The sequence below is a fragment of the Corylus avellana genome, chromosome 2 (genome assembly GCF_965113065.1).
Source record: "Corylus avellana chromosome 2, dhCorAvel1.hap1.2, whole genome shotgun sequence".
Lineage (NCBI taxonomy): Eukaryota > Viridiplantae > Streptophyta > Magnoliopsida > Fagales > Betulaceae > Corylus > Corylus avellana.
In genome coordinates this window covers 42,649,206-42,668,282 of record NC_142491.1, presented here as the reverse complement: position 1 = coordinate 42,668,282, position 19,077 = coordinate 42,649,206, and the positions used below count along the sequence as shown (strand labels likewise).

At 33.6% G+C, this 19,077-nt stretch overlaps 2 protein-coding genes across 4 annotated transcripts; one reads left to right on the top strand and one right to left on the bottom strand.

Moving 5' to 3' along the window:
* Positions 1–7: 7 nt before the first annotated feature.
* TGA7 (bZIP transcription factor family protein) lies at positions 8–5,257 on the bottom strand. Of its 3 annotated transcripts, none has more exons than XM_059607519.2 (10): positions 5,029–5,257; positions 4,797–4,860; positions 3,735–3,896; positions 3,569–3,640; positions 3,133–3,192; positions 2,969–3,046; positions 2,792–2,855; positions 1,725–1,996; positions 852–1,079; positions 8–507 (listed from the first exon to the last, which is right to left on the bottom strand). In XM_059607519.2, exons 3-10 carry the CDS (start codon positions 3,891–3,893, stop codon positions 355–357), a joined length of 1,086 nt encoding a protein of 361 aa, XP_059463502.2. In that variant the 5' UTR covers positions 3,894–3,896; positions 4,797–4,860; positions 5,029–5,257; the 3' UTR covers positions 8–354. The 3 variants fall into 3 exon arrangements, with proteins under 3 accessions (XP_059463502.2, XP_059463495.2, XP_059463487.2); XM_059607512.2 differs by having other exon boundaries at positions 4,797–4,867; positions 4,997–5,256; XM_059607504.2 differs by having other exon boundaries at positions 4,797–4,867; positions 5,029–5,256.
* An 8,375-nt stretch (positions 5,258–13,632) lies between these two features.
* Positions 13,633–15,707, top strand: LOC132167421 (ABSCISIC ACID-INSENSITIVE 5-like protein 2). The gene is made up of 3 exons (XM_059578389.2): positions 13,633–14,678; positions 15,232–15,303; positions 15,471–15,707. The coding sequence occupies exons 1-3, from the start codon at positions 13,980–13,982 to the stop codon at positions 15,549–15,551; spliced, it is 852 nt and encodes a 283-aa protein (XP_059434372.2). The 5' UTR covers positions 13,633–13,979; the 3' UTR covers positions 15,552–15,707.
* The last annotated feature ends 3,370 nt before the right edge of the window (positions 15,708–19,077 follow it).

The following is a 19,077-nucleotide window of genomic DNA, read 5'->3' as shown; positions in this document are numbered from 1 at the left end:
GAGAAAATGTAAAACAAGGGGAGTTTGCATTCAATGTGCCTTAATGGTGCAGCAATCATCTAAAGCCAACATGTTGCCCAAGAAGCACCAACATTCAAGTTCATATATTATCACAATGCAGATAATATAGTCTACAACAGGCATTGTATGGAATATCACATTTCCTAAATTTCTTGATAAACATAACCTTGAGATATATATATATATGCATATTTACACCTTATCAAACTAGAGAAACTGTTTTCAAACAAAAGGTACGGTATTCATTCCCTTTGCAGCTGATGCGTGAAGGGACTACAACCTCTCTCTCTCTCTATATATATATATATGGTGATTCTAGAGGTACTTTCTAGGCTAGGCAGGTTCACGAGGACGAGCAGCCCAAAGCGAACTGAGAGCACGGAGACGGTGGAAATACTCCCCCAAGGCGAGCAAGCCACGAGCTACTTGGTTGGTTGTTAGGATGCGAGACATTTGCTGCATAGTTTGTTGCCGAAGGTGGTCTGCCTGTTTTGTAGAAGGGAAACACAGTACAGTGAAAAAGTTGCACATAGATACATGGTAAATATTACAAAAACTATAGACATGTTAGATTCTTGACACAGCTTTTGCTTCCATTAAATGACTAAACATCACTTGGTTGAGCTATATTTTAAGGTTATGGATGGATGAATATGTAGTGTAGGCTGCTCTGTATTCATTTGAAGACCCAATGATGTCTTACATCTTCAAGAAGCAAATTTTGAATCAACATAAGTTTTTTTAACACCTGTGAGTTAACTGCCCTAAATGAACTTCATATTTCTCAGATCAACTAAAATTCTTCACAGCAGCAATCTGTAATATATTACCTGGTTCACAAATCCCTCAAGATCTTCCAACTTATGCATTGCAGCAGCCATCTGAGACCCATAATTTCCTGCATTTATTGATTGAGCTCCTATGCCCTGGGACAGACTCTGCTGGAGTTTATCCATTCCTTGTGAAAGGGCATCTTCCGCTTGCTGAGATGACCGCTGGAGGTCACGCACTCCCACAACTTGTTGATCAGTCAATGGCTCAAGTTGTGGCAAGAGGATCTGTCAAAATAAAGTAAGCATTTCACAATTTATGAATAAGGTTGCACGAGCTAACAACAAATCATGACGATGTAATTAAGTGAGATTAGATCCAAAGATGAGAGCTATGGTCAAATGAACCAAAAGTATTGTTCTAAATATAAATCAGCTTGATGTAGAAGAGCAATTTAGCATGTATTTAAATAGTTAATGGCAAAACAACTAAACAGTATATAGAAAGCCCATGCGCAACTCGTGAAACATCTTATCAAAGTGGCATTTCCAGCTATTTGATGTTGTAAAAATTATTTGAATACACTACCAACATCCATAAGGTCCTGAATGCTATCATGCAACAGTTTCAAAGAGGCGAAATTGTGTAAATTGCAAGAAGTTGAAGAATATGGAGACTTCTGCTTGCAACCAATTTTTCCAGAATAAGGGCAGCTTCCTGCATGATAATCTTTAATTTCTTCTTTTCCATAATGTGCAGGTAGATATTAGTTTTCCAGATATGCAGTCCGCCTATAAGGTTGAAGATAAGGCCAGCACACTGATAACTAATAGTCATCCAAAAAAGAAACAGCAAATACGGAGACAAATTTGTTTTTGACACTAACATATAAGCATTCTTCAAGCATTGAGATTAAATAAACAACTTATTACATTTAGAAGCTCTGACGGGCGAAATCCTCCAATCCAGAGGAAGAAACGTTCTGTAGATGTTTTCCACACCCCGGACAGTAAATAAAAGACATCGGCCTTTGCAGCATCTGCTTTCATGCGAAAAAGATTGTAATAATGGTTCAAGCCATTTTCTACAAGTATATTAAGTTCTATTTCAGATACATGAGCTTGCAATGCATTTCTAAGTTCAAAATTTCGTTTGCGTTGCTCTTCAACCCAGTGTGCATATTCCATCTCAAATGCAACAATGCCTGCAAGATCCACAGTTGGCACTATTTCAAGAACATAACAAGCTGTATCGCAAAAATCTAGAAAAATTGGCTAGAACATAATAAAAGAGAACTGCTAATTATCTTACGAAAAGTACAAAGTTCTGAAACTATATAAGAAATGGTGATTAGAAGTTAGACTGGAGATTCAACACCATATTAAAAGCATCAGTGCTAGTGTTGTCCCTAGAAGCCAATACAACATTCATACCTCAGCAGCCTGACAAAACCCATTTTATTACGTATTGGGGGAAAAGAAACTTGAGACTGAGGAAAAATGAAGCTTGGGTCTCATCCAAGGAAGTGAAAACTAGGTCCGAAAGCTTAGGGGCAGTTACTTACCACAGTCAACAGGTATGATATTCATTGAAAATCCCAAAAGAGTCGTCGTCTCTGTTTCAGAATACAGGACTTCTCCAGTATGTGGGCAAACAATGGCTAAGAAAACTAGGATGACTTTTTTTTTCAGCATTCAACATCTGAACCTTCATAAAATTTTCAGACATTTACCACAAAAAGAGAGTTCTACATTTGATTATCACATAAAATCCAACTGGAAATATCACTCCATGAAACTCTTTAGCTAAACTCCTACTTGTACACTCTGCACTTTCTCATATTCGATTATGATGAATTGTCCACGGATTTTAGGTCTTTGAAAATGCATAAGATAAAAAATACATGAAATGAAATATAACAGCGAAGAATAGCAGGACAAATAAGGTGGGGCAAATACAAGATTTAGAACAGTAATTACCAGCAGTTGGAATCACAAACCTGAGTTAACATTTGCAGAAAAACCTCCATGACTAGTATCTAGGGCACTGCCAGTGTACACACCCTACAATCAGGCATTCAGTGGCTGTTAGATGGATACCAAAATTTGATGCATGATCCATGATCAAAGACATTTAATGACAGGGGAAAAAGTGAAAATGGTGAGCTTCACCTAACCTGCTTCCTAGTTCTATGAAGTTCCTGCTCCAGCTGTGCCAGCTTCAAACGGCTTGTTTCTAACTGTTGAACATAAGCCTATGAAAATAAAATAAAAAATTGAAAATTAATAAGCTTCATAAGTCGCAGCTATGAAGTTATTGCAAGATAACATTTCTTTTAACCTTTTTCCGTAACCGACTTTTACGAGCAGCTTCACGATTTTGCGCAAGGCGTCTCTGTACCTGTACATAGATATGTGGCCTACTAGAATCAGATATTTATGCTCTCAGCATCACTAGGTGATACTGGGGTGCCCACATGGGCCCTTGCCAAAGAAATACAACATAATTGAACTAGAATCAAGTATAGTAATAAAGTCTTAATGAGCAATCCATAAAAGTAGCAAATAATGATTAGCACTTGAAAAAGTATATCCTTCCAGACTTCCAGTCATGTAAATTCTATGCACAATCAAATGCTCTCCTAACTTGATAATAATAAGATGCACTTTGTATGATAATATCATATGCATAACAAGAAGATGACATGGATATATTGCATAAGACTACAAATTTTGGGGTAGGAGGAGAGAAAGACCATGTGGTGCAATTTATTCACCTTGTCAGCAGGCTTGTTTTCTTCTTGATCTGTACTGGAGGGTCCCCCCGATTCATGAGAAATAAATTCAGACTAGCAAATCGATTCAGAAATTATTAAGGTCCCGTAATCAGAAAAGGTAACTCTGAATTCAAAAACAAAGAGATTCAATTTCATGTATCTTCACCTTGTTGTCCAGCCTAGCATCCACCTGTAGAATTGTGGAAACACCTTTATTTGGGCTACTATCACCTTTGAAGGTGTCTTCCCACATGCTAATTTGTTGGAATGGATCATATATGCCCATCCTGCTTGAGGTGACTAGTTGGGTTGATGTGAAGCTCATAACCTATAAATTGATTAACAAGTAAGGAAAAAAAATTTAAAAAAAAAAAAGGAGGAGAGGACTGATGATTTTCCAAAGGCAACAGTGGTCTCCCCTTTGTAGCAATTACTATGTGTTAGTCCCTCTCATTAAGTGCCCTCCATACTTGTCGAAAACGACTGAATGCTCAGAACTAAAGATCTAAATCATTTTCTGTATCATATCAAAATGAGCCAACTACTAAAGATATTTAAGCTATATATTTAGATTGATAAACTTTTGCCTATCTTCTCCACCGAATAACCCAAAAATCAAACACAAAAGTTTTCTCCCATAGAATGGCCAGTAAATGAGATAATATGTATTGATCTTTCAAAAATCAGACTAGCAAGCTCACCAAGAAATAGATATGTGAAAAGGAAAAAAAAAAAAAAGAGCATTTTCTCAAGGGAGAATAATTAGCAAACTGGAATTGTTCTCCAACGCGTTGGTGAAACCTGCTAACTATCTAACCTTTGGACTAAAATATCATACTTTTTTGTTATCTTTGATCCATAATCAATTCACCCAGTGCTCTGCAAATGAAATCAACTCAATTTGGAAAAATTTAGATTCTAAAAATAGAGCAACCACATATATGAGGAAGATTTGCAGCTTCCAATTTCAATCAGCCCGAGCAAAGTGGCCTCAAGCTCAGTCCAGTATATGCACACGCACGTGCATGTGTGTGAGCGAGAAAGATGATTTCTTGAAGTAAAAAAAAAAAAAACATTTAAATTGCATCGAAAACTCAAACATTCGCTACCAAAACCACCTCCTGTTTCAATTACCAATCAAAGCAAAAAGAACCAAAAAAAAAAAAAAACACTAAACATTTTCGATTCAGTTAAGATTCAGAAGAACAAGACACCGAACTCTGCTCACCCTTCACAACTTGCTCCAATCAATCCTTTTTGTAGCAAAATGGCGTCAAAACCCGCATGCTTCACTGAAAACTGGCCAAAACAGCAAAGTTCTCAGTTACCCAGAATTCAAAAAGGCATAAAAGAAACAAATTTGGATCTAAACAACAAGCCCAGAACAGATTTTTCTGTCATAAGGCCATGTTCCAGTGAAAAACTCACGAGTTGGAACAAGAAGTTTGAAGGGCACCGACCTTATTTGGTCTCACTTCAGAGCTCCAAATTCAGCGCAAGAAGACCTAATCTCATCATGCTTCAAACTGTTTTAAGCTCGGCTCGAAGCGAATTTAATACCGATTATTCCTCGAAAGCAAACGAGAACCAAAAAAGCAACATAACAACTAAAATGATTAAAGAAACGGACCGACATTAACGATCTAAATGCGGACAAAACATCATAGTAGTAGTAAAGTAATATTACATTAAAAAATCGGAAATACTAAAAAAACAATAATAATAATCTTAAAGACTTTGGGTTCATTATTTGAACGCTACAGTCAACCGTCAACGTCGCTGTCGTCCAACAAAAGAAGTATTGAAAGCCCCAAAAGAGTGTGACTGTGTCTCGGAAGAAAAATGGGACAAGTGTCACCCCCATGACATCCTTGGCTGATGTCATTACGGGGAAGTGATTCGCCAGCAAGTACCACCCGGGAGGCTGTGGTTGGCTGGTGAGACAGGTGAGTTGTGGGGTGGGTGAGGTTATGTTACCTCCAGACTGGTTAATTTTACATTTTTCTTTTTCTGATTTTATGGAAGATGATGTACACGTAAGCAGGTATGTCAGAGCGTGGCAGAAAGTAGAACAGGCGCGTGACGTGTCTCCTGCTCTTGGGGTGTGAGGGATTATTAACATCCCATGTAATATGTGTCTGGGTGCAACACTTTTTTAGGGCCGTTCGATTGTGACAACAAAGTTAAAAACAAAACAAAAATTATTGTTGAGTAGAGTACTCTTCTCTTTTTTCTTTTCTTTTTTCTTTTACATTTTTTTTTTTTTTAACAAAATCACCTAAAAGTAGATGATTCTGTCACCCAAATGGAGTGATTCGTTGGTGGTTCGACCACTTAGAATAAGTGATTCAGGCGTGGTCCAACCACCACTAATGACTTAGGTGTCATTGCGTCACTCTCGTACCATTTTGTTTGGGTGGTAGAAGCAACCTACCCAAAAAAAATACTTCAAGCACACTTTTTTGTTTTTTTTTTACTTTATTGTCACAATCTGAATAATTCATTTAAAATGAAAAACCTATAAAAAAAAATGTATTACACTCCTAGATATTGCATGTGAGTAATACTAAATACCAAATTTTTATATGATAACTATTTCACAATGCTGATTTAGGGTGTGTTTGCATAGACAAAAAATGAATTTTAAACCAAATCGCAAAAAAGAAATCATTTGTAGTTGTGTTTTTAAAAAATTACGATTTGAAAAAATAAAAAAATATGTGTTTTCAAATCACAAGCAAGTATGTGTTTTTTGAAAACGTGCAATTTTAAAGTCCAAAGTGCAATTTTGCCAAATGCTTAATTGCATTTTTAAAAATCATTTTTTTCAAATTGCCATTTTTGAAATCGCAAATTCAAACTGACCCTTAGCAATCTTAATAACTCTTGGATAATCATTTTTGATATATATGTTGATTGAAATTGCCGCATGTAAAATAATTATAAAATAAAAACATAGCATATAACATTACTTATTCCTTAAGATCTCAATCGGACGCCGAGATATAGAAGGTACTTGTTGTTTCTTTAGTGGGTTTTATTTAAAATATCCATTGTTTTTCTTTTTTTTTTCTAGACTAGGAGATTAGAGATGTGACTGAGCTTTTGCTTTTGCTTTTGTCCCGTGCCGGTAACTCACCGTTTGTATTTTTGTAATTTTTGCACGCGTGCAAAGTGAAGAACTATTGTGTATTTTAGGTATTAGATTCTTAGTTTATCCCCATTGGTGCCCTCTTTAAGATAATTATTGGGTATTATCATTATTTTATCAATTTATTACTATCTTCACTTATAATATCTTCCACCCTTTACAGGTATGCTAAGATTCCAATCACGCATGGATACGATACGAGGAAAAGCTTCAGAATATATATATGTATTTTCTTTCTCTCTTTTTTTAAAAAAATTTCTTTACTGTTTATTAAAATCTTCAAACCTTTTCAATATTTATGGAAATCTGGAATATTTTAGACTTTTAGTGTTTTTATTTCGATTTAATTGCTTTTTTTTTTTTTCTTGTTCTTCCCAAAATTGAATAGGATCTCTACAGTTCATTTGAACTGATAATATCAGTTAATTATATTAGATGTATATTTTAGAGGAGACAAAAATACTTTTTTAATATAACTAATTAGATATTATCTAGTTCAAATAAACTGAAAAGGATCCTAATACTCGTTTCTATAAAAAGTTACTTTTTTTTTAATCATCATATCCGAATATTGACTATATTTGAAAGAGAGAAAAAAAAAAACCAAAAACAAAAAAACAAGACTATTATTAAAAATCATGTTATTTTAATATAAAATAAATTGTATTATAAAAATATTGCTACTTTTTTATTTTTTAACATATATAATTGTGCTGAATGGAGACATAAATTATGATAAAGAGAATTATCAGAAGATGATTCCCTTTGAGGATTTGTTGGGTCGTTTGGCTACAAACGGTGCCAAATTGGTATAGAAATCACTATGGACGTACGTTATCAAAAGATGATTTTAAAAATTTGCCTATGGCTTTATTTGTTAATGTCTTTTTAAAAGGTTTTTTAATTTATTTTTTAAAAATATTTTGACGTGACATAAAAGTAAAAGTAGTTTTATGAATTTTTATTTATTTATTTATTTGTTAATACTTTTGTTTAGAAAATAGAGAATAAAATATCATTAACAATAGCCTTCTTCAAATGCCAATCTCCTAAAGTCAATTTCAATCATTATACATTTTTATTGCCTTATCTTACTTTGTTAATCTATTTTTAGTTTTACAAAATAGAACTCTAATTTTTTTGTTAATCTATTAAACAGCCACCCCAAGAAAAAATAAAAATAAAAAAGCAAGTGAGAAATAGTAGGAGAGGCCACCCGTCTCTCAAGGAAGGTGAGGGCTCGGTCGGCCACTCTTCACTTGATAAGGGGCGGCTGACTGCTCCTTATATGGTGAAGGGAAGCCGACTGCCCCACACTCCTTAGATGGTTGAGGGACAACTATTTTTTCTTTAATTTTTATTTGGTTTTTTATTTGAAGAGTAAAACTTAATTTTTCAATAAGTTAAGTCACCGGACGTACCATGTGTCAATCAATGATTGGTTGTGACATCCGATGATCACAATGACGATTGTGGACCATTTGAAAATCGCAGGGATTTCAAATTACTTCTGGTTCCATATGAGCTATAGACCAGATTGGTACAAAAATATAATTTTTCGTAATTTTTTTTTTTTAAATTTTAATGTAAATTGAGAGCTAAGAAAACTACTCTCCACGTACGTCACGTTTTACGAAGGTTGTCAAATGATTTTATGTTAACAAAATTACAAGAATGCCCAAATCCGACCTCTCACGCACGCGCTAAAAGGTGAATAGAAAAAGAAAAGCATCAGAATTCATATTCATATTCACCATATTCATTTGTAATAATAACAGCAATCATGCCTTCAAAAGTTACTCCATTTGGTAGAATATAGGTGTCTCGATGTGAATGGAACTATCAGAATCCATTTTCTATTTTAATAGTTTTAAAAAAACACAAAAATTATAGTGATGTTGAACGTGGACAACAATAAACCACGTGTTCTATTGTTCATGCAACCCGGCCAATTAATTGTATTGTATTAAGTTATTAACCATTCATTCTTATGATACATTTTCACTTATGACTTAATTAGTTTTTACTCACATATATATACTCAACAGATAGAAATCTTCATCATTAATGGTGGTGGTTCTGTGCGGTTCCCAACAAACAGATGCGTCTTAGACGGTAAGAAACGTAATTTCTGTACAGTTTCTTGCAAACAGATCGTTTAAGAGACTTTAAATAGAACTCACGCCCCTTGTTTAGTTGTACAGGCCAGGCGGCATAGAGAATTGTCCCGATCCTATACTTGACACAATGAATAGGAAAGTTACGCTTTTTGGAATTTGGAAAGGATGTATGCATTATGTGATGTTGAGGGGGGTGAATATACTCTTACATGTGGCCATATGAACTGTCATTAACGGCATATTCTCCCTTTGCTTCTACTAGTACACATAATATGCGCACTTTTAACGACCTGGACAGACAAGAAAGTGTTGTGTCAACTTAGCATTTGGAGGTAAAAAGAAAAGGTAAAAAATGACCAAAAAATAAAATAAAAAGGAAGGAGGAGGAATTGTATTGCTAATGCAAGATTTTCTAGATACATGATTACCTCCACTAAGAAAGCATAAATGGGCTATGGTTGATAATTCCAATCAAATCCAATTGCAATATATAACTTTATACGTATTGAGCTTCTTAGAAGAAGAAGGAATGTGAGAAATTCAATATCATGTTAAAGTATTGATTAGACGATTAAATTTACTTTTTTTTATCAAACAAAGTTTTTGGGGGTAAATAGTGATTTAACATGGTATAGTCTGAACTTACAAAATAACTGGTGATTCGACATCATATCAATGACTTAATAACCATATATCAAGGATGGTGGTTCAATGGTTCAAGAAAATTTCCAAATGGTTAGGACATGTACTAGAGCGTTTGTTAGAGAAACCCCACATATGCCTTATTAGTATAGTCGCTTTGAATTCTCAATGATGTCATATTGGGGCTGAGTTAGGTTCAGTTGAACTTGAGAGAGCGTATGTAGTTCTTACCGTCTAGACCCTTCTATGCTGCTCTCAGCGGATAAATACTACTATGGTCATGCTTATTATTATTATTAAACATACTACGTATTAAGGCTTAATTATTAAGAAAAAGAGAGGTATTATTAATTAAGGATGAGGAAAAGTTACGTTAAGCAAAGTGAGTAGACAGTTGCAATGCGTTGTTAGCTATGAAACAAGCGATGTGAGAGAGCTTTGAGTGCGATCCATGTCTACGTATAAGGCGGCACCCACCAGAAAAATTAGGTCACGCAAGAGAGAGTTGGCTTTTGCTTTAATGCGTCTACGTCTAGGTGGAAAATATTTGTCTTCTTTCACCTTTAACCCCCCCTTTTTCCCACCACTTGAAAGACCTGTTTTATTGCTTGCCAAACAAATCTCAAACATTTAGAGATAACCTAAAGTATCAACAAATGATCTTTTTTCTTTTCCTTTTCTTTTCTTTTCTTTCAGGATTGAAAGAAGCATGCCTTTGCATATCGGCAAACAAGTTGATATAAAGTACACGCAAAGTGTCTCAAAGAAGCCCCATGTTAAGGAAAGTTATATAGGCTAATTAATGAGAATGGATCTCTAATTGTATTTAGCCAAAAGAGAGCATTAAGAATTTGGTCAAAAGCTTCGGGGCATTTTTCTATCTAATTAGGCTTGAAAATGGCGTAGAGATTGCCTAACACTCTAAAAAGTTAAGTCTAGTAGGGCTTTATAGAGCCTTAATTGTAATTTAATTAGTCATTTTAAAGTAATAATGCAGATATAATTAGTATTTTTTCTGGGTCGTTACGTTAGTCCCGATACTAAACCCTAGGACAATAACATTATGTGAACTTGCAATATTTAATGGTTCATTACCAAACAACGTATGGATTGAAGTGGTACCATGTTTACCATTCCTTTAAGAAAAGGCTAAATTTTATGCTTGACATGGCGGCTCGGCAAGATAACACTTTCAACAACAACAAAAAAAATCCGAAATTCCTTGCCTTTGTTGGATGCCCGTTCTTGTAGTACTATTATTCCTAAAGTCCACACTTATTGTTAATTCCTCTCCTTTAAGAAGACATAGCACATATGCTACCCAGCCCTTTAGACACAGCACATAATGTGTCTTGAGAGTGCATTTGAATTTTTTTTTTTTTTTTTTTTAAAAAAAAAAACCTTTGAAAATGTAGAAAAAATCAATGTTTTCAGATAGTAGGCAGGCGTATTTAAAAGTGGGCGATTTTAAATGCTGAACTGCGATTTTACCAGATATTTAACCTTTTTTTTTTTTTTTTTTTCAGACCGTACCTTTTTAAACCACTAAACCAAAGGGATGGTGGTTTGGAGGAGGGAAACAAGCGAGTTTTATATATGTTCTTTTGTGTTTAGAGTTAAACATACAATATTAGGTTAGTGGTCAGACAACTATATATATATATATATATATATATAAGGATATTCTAAAGACACAATTTATAAATGGTTTTGTTCAGAACATGAATGCACATGCAATAGAAAGCATTTGGCAATATTAATGTTTGATTCATCCTCTATTAGTGATTGTTAATTACTTTAATTTATAATCAAGAACCATTTACTATTCTATTCTATATATGCTGGTTTTGGTGGTCCAAGATGACAAAGTTTATGAGCCATTGGAAATTAATTTGGAGATGCCTTCTGTTTGTGGTGTGGCCTAAAGTCTAAAAGTGCATTCAAAAGTGGCGAAACCATCTGAATTAATTCAAGTGCAAATCAAATATTTGTAGAGAATTTTATACAGCTAAAGACAAAGGATTCTCAAAGCTCAGAGAAAAAAAGGAAAGTGGGAGGAAAAAAGGTAGAAGGATTGGTGATTGGTGTTGTTCTAAAACAAGTAAAACTGAAGAAAAAAAAAAAGAAAAAAAAAGAAAAAAGAAAGAGACCCAGATAGCCCAAGTACCCATGACAAGGAAACATTTGGCTTAGAAAGGACAATGCAGGCAAATAGTACCATCAAAATTACTGCAATTTATATTTAATATCTTAAAATGATAAGAGAGTACGATACTCCGTGCAACAAAGTCGACTTATTTAATTATAAATAGAAACTAATATATTGTAAATAATAAGTTAATGAGAGCACAATATAGCCCTTAGGACTATTCATAGTAGTGTACGTAGGTGTTTAACGCTGAATCACCCATAAATGTTTAAACTTTCACACAAACTTCAACGGAATACAAGGAGTTTCATCAACATTTCAACAATATTATGTTATCACTTATAAAGTCTAATCTCACGTTCATAAACCACCCACTCGATCAATACGACTAATTCATTTTTTTAATGTAAGACTAACTTTCTTGAGCGTTACATTTGTGCGAAATCTGGTGGTTTGTTGATCTAAGTTTCTGGATGCTCATCTTTTTCCATTAAAAAAATATTAAAAAGAAAAAGAAAAAAAAGTGAAAGGTAATGGGATCACCCAAAAGAAAATGTCAGTGTCATGAAGCCACTACACCTCCCAATCTCCCATAGATGGGGAGTTCCATATCGGGGCAATCAAGCGAACCAATCCACTCGGACCCCCTTTAGGCTTTAATTTTCCGGCTGGAGCTTTTCTACTTTAATTGGTAATGGAGCACGTCCAAAAGTGTTGATTGCTTAGTTGAATTAGCCTGTGGCCCTGTGGGGACACTGAGGAAACATATCTCCCATCCTTGTTTTTTTTCAATAATCGAATCACATATCTCATGACATGAATGTCTTTCAAGTTCTACCAAGAGTTTATATTATTTGAATAATTATTGTTCCAATAATTGATTTTTGAGGAGGGCCGCAAGGAATATTGTAGCTTTTATTATAAGTTTAAGAAGAAATTTATAGTAAAAATTGTAATACTCATAACAATGCTCTTCTTGTCAATTATACATTCTTAATCATTTTGTCAAGAGTGTATAAAAACTCGTAGAAAAAGTTATACTACTTCTAACAATACCTTTCTTTGAGATATATGGTCAAAATAGTAACCTATATTCGATAGACTTTGCATGTTGTACAATGTAAAATTGGTAAATGTCATGAACAGTCTGACCGAAAAAAAATATTGAGTTCGTATGATAATACATTTTAGAGAGTATTTTATGTTTTTCGTTGAAAAGATGATTTGGTGTAACATAAATGTAAAAGTAGTTTTGAGTGTTTTGTTTGAATTAGGATATTCTCCAGTTCATTTGAACTGAAGAATACCCAGTTAGTTATAGTAGAAGGGTATTTTTATTCTATCAAAAAGTAAAAAGACAAAAATACCCCACTATTATAACTAGCTGGGATATTTTCCAGTTCATTTTCTGTTTTGTGTGTAGAGCTATTTGTTAATACTTTTGCCTTTTTACCAAAAAAAAAAAAAAAATTATCCAAAAAACATTGTCAAACAAGGAAAGTAATGTCATATGACAAGCGATCAATACTATATTTATTTACTATATTTTGGTCATGTTATTTTTATCATTATTTATTATATTGTTCATACAGTTGACTATTTTATCATTAATAATCATAATGATGTTATGATCTCATGTGTCCCACCTAGTTTAATTACAATCTTAATCACGAGTTTATAAGTTTTTGAACACCTTTTCTTTAGAAGCTGATTTTCAAAAATGGCCTATGGGAGAGGGAGTGACCTATAAAATAAAACGGGTCACCATATATGGAATTCGGATTCGGAAGCATAATAATATGTTATAATTGTAAATAAATGAACAAAAACAAAATATGTAAGAGTCCAGAGACAGCTAAGAGAGTGGTGAATCTTCAAATCCAATTGAGCAGTGGGCTGGGCTAGACAGTGTGCTGGAGGAAGCCCAAATAACTGCCTCAACGAGTCAACGGCCACCTCCTTCCTCAGGAATTGCTTGCTGCTTGCTGTATAAAAATGTATACATATAGAGAGAGAGGGCTTTTTCCTTTTTGATATTGGTTGGTTCATGAAATTCAGCTCCTTATCCCACCAAAATAGCATGGAAATCAGGAGTGGCTGTTGAGATATTAACTCTCTCTCTTTCTCTAAAATAGGATCGTTTTCAACGAATCAGCGCCGACCCCTTATGAGCTGATGTGCTCTCACCATTTCACTTCTCATCCTAAAACCCATCATCATCATCATCATCACTCTGCTCTTCTGATTTCCTACTACCTTTGAGTCAATTCAATTTTCTCAAATAACACTAAGTACCCGACAATTTTATGCAAATTTATAAGTGATGGTGAATTGGCTGATAGAAGTACAATGGTGTACCCAAACAAAGCTCAGGACCCACAATTTCCACCTCTTCTGGCCAGACAAGGCTCACTGTGTAATCTTACCTTCGATGAGGCCCAAACCCATCTGGGAAATCATGTAGGCAAACCTTTGAATAATATGCTGTTGGATGAGTTACTAAGGAATATCATCTGCGTCGAAGAAGGCCAGTACTCTTCTTCCTCATCCTCTGCTTCATTCTTTCTTGGGAATCTTAATTTGAACGGAACTTTGAGTAATAAGACGGTCGATGAGGTGTGGAAGGACATTGTGAATGAGATGGACATCCAAAAATCAACTCTCGGAGAAACTACCCTCGAGGAGTTTCTGGTTCGAGCCGGTGTTGTTAATCCTCGGCCGATGATGGGGATTGATCCGATGGCCGTCGTGGTGTCTCAGCAGGCAGATTCGTTGCAGTTTCAGCAGATCACAGAGCTGGATTCAAATTTCGTTTTTTGTGATCAATCAGTGTACGAGAACCCAGTGTTGGATATTGGCTACTCCGACAACCAACTGGGTATGTCAGTGCCGATGCCGGCAATATCATCGACGTCTTCAGGTTCTCAGGTAGCCGCCGATAGGAAGCGCAGATGCTCCGATGAGATGATGGAGAAAACTATTGACAGGAGGCAGAAGAGAATGATCAAGAACCGTGAGTCAGCTGCCAGGTCAAGGGCAAGGAAGCAGGTAAATTATATATTGGAGACTATTTGCCTTTTTTTTCTTCTTTTTTTCTTTTTAAGATAAATTTCACAAAATTCACCAAAATTTTCATGCATTTTGAAATTAGTTTAAAAACTCTATTTCATTTTCAATTTTTTACAATGTCTCATTCCATTAAGATTTTCTGTTAAATCTTCTAAAAATTCTCGAAATACTCACCATTTCTTTATTATAAACAAATAAAATTACAAATTACAAATATTCAGGCATTTAACGGCATTTGCAAAAAAAAATATTCGCCTGACTCTTTGCAATTTTTTTTATAACAAAAAATAAGAGTATTTTGAGAATCTTGACAATATTTAACGGAACAAAAATATTACAAAAAATTGAAAGTTCCATGCTTTAATTAAGATTTTTTAAAACTTTATAAATTAATTTCAAAACGTATAGAAGTTGAAGGGATTTTTGTGCTTTTTTTTGTTTTTTTTTTTTATGAATGGCTTGAGTTTATTGTCAATAGGCATTTGTGTTAATTATGAGTATTTTTTTTTTCTTTTTGTTTTGATTATTCAAGGCTTATACCAACCAGTTGGAGCATGAAGTGTTTCACCTAAGGAAAACAAATAGCTTGCTCAAAAAGCAAAAGGTAAGAATAATATTCATACCTTTTAAGCAGCAACAAAAATTATTTATCAAATAGAGAAATGGTATATCATCAATTATTATATATAAAAAAAAATTGCCATTAAAATATAAATATAAAAAAATGCCAATAATTGTTTGTCTTGTATCTTGTTGATGCTCATGTTGCAGGAAATGGATATCCTCATGTCTTCAAATCCAACTTCCATGCCCAGATACCAATTGCGACGGACCAGCTCGGGCTCCTTCTAGCATCTTTTATACATTGATATTTTTTCTATTTTTTTATTCTTTTTATCTTGCTTTATTCATTCTGGCCATCGGCCTATAAAATTTTGTTTGGATTGTTGTGATTTAGATGTAAACCTTATATGATCATAATTATTTCGTGTTATAGTCTAATAAGAAGTATACTCCGTAAATTTTATAATCCAATAAATAGTTACTCCTTCCCTATTATAGTCGTTCAATTAGGTTGTTACGTAATCAATAATATATTGTTTCTCTATTTAAATGAAAATTAATAATAATAAAGTATGAATTGATTATTATTTTATAGTTTACTATGTTTTAGAGGTCAATGCTCCCTCGAATTTGTCATTAGAGATCACGGCTCTTTCGAAGTAGCCGATTTATCATTTTCTATGTTTTTGCCCAATATCCATAGCCACCTATAACTACTGGTTTTAACCCACAATACCATCAAAACCCCATCCCAGCCCATCAAAATTTCCCTTCCAACCGTCACAACCCAAGCATTGGACTTAGAAAGAAAAAAGAAAAAAAAGGAGGATAGGAAAGCCACAAGGAGACCCCAGATGAGGCGGAGCCATTGCCAACGCGTCGCCAATCACCGCACCGTCCCTCTGCCCTGCTCATCCCGTGCCGTCATCAACCCATGCCTCTCCTCCATGCCTCTAGAAGTCAGTTTTGTTATGGGTACGAAAGAAAAGACTTACGACGTATTTATTTCGCTCATAAGAAGAAAAAAAAAAAAAAAAGGCGAAAGAAGAGTTTCATGTGTGTTTTGGAAGAGAGAGACAAAAAGAAAAGAAAAGAAGTGACCCATGAGCACCATGTGGACTTCAAAGGGCATTTTTAGTTTTATTATTTATTATTGTTAATTGGTTTTCGTTTAGAATTTTTCCTTGAGGACAAGGAAATTGTTAGAAGAAGGGAATGATAGGATGATAATTATATCGTGTTAGAGTCTAATAAGGAGTATATCTCCGTAGATTTTATAGTCCAATAAATAGTTAAATTAATTTCCTATTACAGTTGTCCAATTAAGTCTATTATGTAATCAATAGTATAATGTTTCTCTATTTAAAGGAGAATTATCAATAATAAATTATGAGTTGATTATTATTTTATAATACAGTTTACTGTGTTTTGGAGGTCAATGCTCCTTCAAAGTAGCCATTAGAAATCACGGATCTTTCAAAGTAGCTGATTTATTCGAGTAATTTTAGAAGTCCCTTTTGTGTTTCTTTTAAGTCCCTTCAAGAATGATATGGCTATTAAAATTACCATTTGATTAAAATCCAATAATGATTAATCACAAGCTCAGTGATGATTTTAATAGCCACATCATTATTGGAGGGACACAAGAAGGACTTGCAGCATTACTCCGATTTATCCTTCCCTATATTTTGTTATTAGTTGGTTCGCATCAAAACTTCATAATTATGAAAATTTTAATTCCAAATCCACGCTCAGTTTGATAGTAATTTTTACTCTCATATTAGAGAACGTACAAAGTTTTCCTCCAAACTAGGTTGGAGGAACTTTCTTTAATTCATTCTATAAAAATGACATGTATCATTTGAACATGTGATATGCACATATTTTTTTTAATAACAGAGACAAAGTTGGAATAAATAATATTAAAACTCATGTGCATCTCACATGTTATTAAAAAAAAGTGAATGTGTCAAAAAAAAAAATAGTGACACATATCATTTTTATAGGCTAAGTTGGAGGAAGTTCCTCAAACCCAGTTTGAAAGAAAACTCATACACTTGAAAGTGCATGAAGTATTTATTTATGGACAGAGTTGGGAGAAAATTTCCTTCAACCTACTATAATAAGTGATAAATATTATATCTTACATTTTTTTTAATATTTTAATAGTAATTTATTGTCATTATACTAATTTAAGAATTCAAACATTAATTTTTTAGAAACCCAAAAATATTGAATGACACTTATCACTTATTAGAGTAGGTCGAATAAAATTTCCTCCAAAACCAATCTAGAGAAAATTTGTGTCCTTTATTTACTCCCAATCTCAATGAGTTATCTAGCAAGTAAACTTATCATAATTAGGAATTCTAGAAGGAAACTTCTTTACTAAGTTAATACTTTTGATAAGATTAGGCGGACCTACCTCGGGCTTTGGAGGGTTTTTGGCAACCTCAACAAAATTTTAAAAGCCCAATAAAAATAGGAGTTGCTATACCATGACCATGGCAACGATGACTTTTCACACCTTTAGATGTAGCTTTTTAAATAAATTACTAAAGACTGAGAATTTTTTTTTAAAAAAGATTTAACTATAAAAATGATAGTGGATCAATTTTATTCCATTAAATACTGTTGTTGTTGAGCATAATTCAAAGGAGATGCCAAGTTTTTTTTATTTTGCTTTTGTACATGTCTATAGCAAACTATAAAACTTTTGTATTTGAAATGAAAGTTCTTGTGAACGATGATTTTATAAACATGCAATTTTTGTATACAATTATAACTTAGTATGAAATTAAATTTAATATTTGTCTGCCTTTATTTTAGGTAAGTATGCATGCACACAAATAGAGGGACTATATGTATCTATATATTTTATTTAGTTGAGTAGGTTTGGATCTCTATGCAAAAAATTATGGTTATGCCCATGATGTAATATGTTATCAAATAGCTCTGTGTTACTAATTTTATCTCAAGAATCTTTATAGTACATTAGATATGCGGATTAAATAGCTAGGAAAAGTTAGACTTTACTCCTTAAAGTTTTGGGCGATTTTCAATTCGATCTCCAATGTTTCAATTTTTGTAATGCACCCCCCAAACTTCTAAAATTTTGCAATTTGACCATTCCGTCAATCAAAGCCGTTTTGACTGACGGAACTGTGATCACTGTTGGGTTTTTTTTTTTCCCCCCCCCCAAAATGCCCCCATCCCAAGTTACACTTGATATGCGTATTAAATAGTACATTTGATACGATTAAATAGCTATTATCATGAATAATAAAGTAATCACAAGAATAAGGACACATTTGCTGTGCACAATAGACCATTTGAATAAAATGGCTATTTTTATGAAATAGTCATTCATTTGTCTAGTTCATACCAAACTTAAAAAGAAAAAAAAAAAAGAACAAAAAAAAAAAAGGAAAAAAAAAAATTCAATGGGTGGCCGACCATCCCCAGGGATGACCGGCCACCCTAACAGAATAACGAAGGTCCGCCCCCAATGCCATTTTCTCATTTATGTCACATTATAATATTTTTTTAACTATATATATATATATTAAAAGGTTAAAAGGTTTTATCAAACGAACTACTTTATGTGTTGAATTGTTTGTTAATGCTTTTATTTATTTTTTATGTTTTTGTTAAAAGTAAAAAATAAGAAAGTATTGCCAAAGGAGCCCAAATAGTTAAAGTAAAATAATTAATTTAAAAAAGAAAATAAAAGGAAAATGATAGTAGCCAATACATCCAAGTGCAATTTTTTGTTTTTTTATTTTTCTACTTAAAATTTTAAAACATAGCTGAC

What these genes read in the sequence shown, in the direction of transcription:
- TGA7 (XM_059607519.2), bottom strand. Translation starts at nt 3,893, where the DNA reads ATGAGCTTCACATCAACCCAACTAGTCACCTCAAGCAGGATGGGCATA. An exon ending in AAAGTCGGTTACGGAAAAAG is followed by an intron (nt 3,047 to 3,132) that starts GTTAAAAGAAAT and finishes TTATTTTCATAG; the next exon opens with GCTTATGTTCAACAGTTAGA. An exon ending in TTCATAGAACTAGGAAGCAG is followed by an intron (nt 2,856 to 2,968) that starts GTTAGGTGAAGC and finishes GCCTGATTGTAG; the next exon opens with GGTGTGTACACTGGCAGTGC.
- LOC132167421 (XM_059578389.2), top strand. Translation starts at nt 13,980, where the DNA reads ATGGTGTACCCAAACAAAGCTCAGGACCCACAATTTCCACCTCTTCTG. An exon ending in GGTCAAGGGCAAGGAAGCAG is followed by an intron (nt 14,679 to 15,231) that starts GTAAATTATATA and finishes TGATTATTCAAG; the next exon opens with GCTTATACCAACCAGTTGGA. An exon ending in GCTTGCTCAAAAAGCAAAAG is followed by an intron (nt 15,304 to 15,470) that starts GTAAGAATAATA and finishes CTCATGTTGCAG; the next exon opens with GAAATGGATATCCTCATGTC.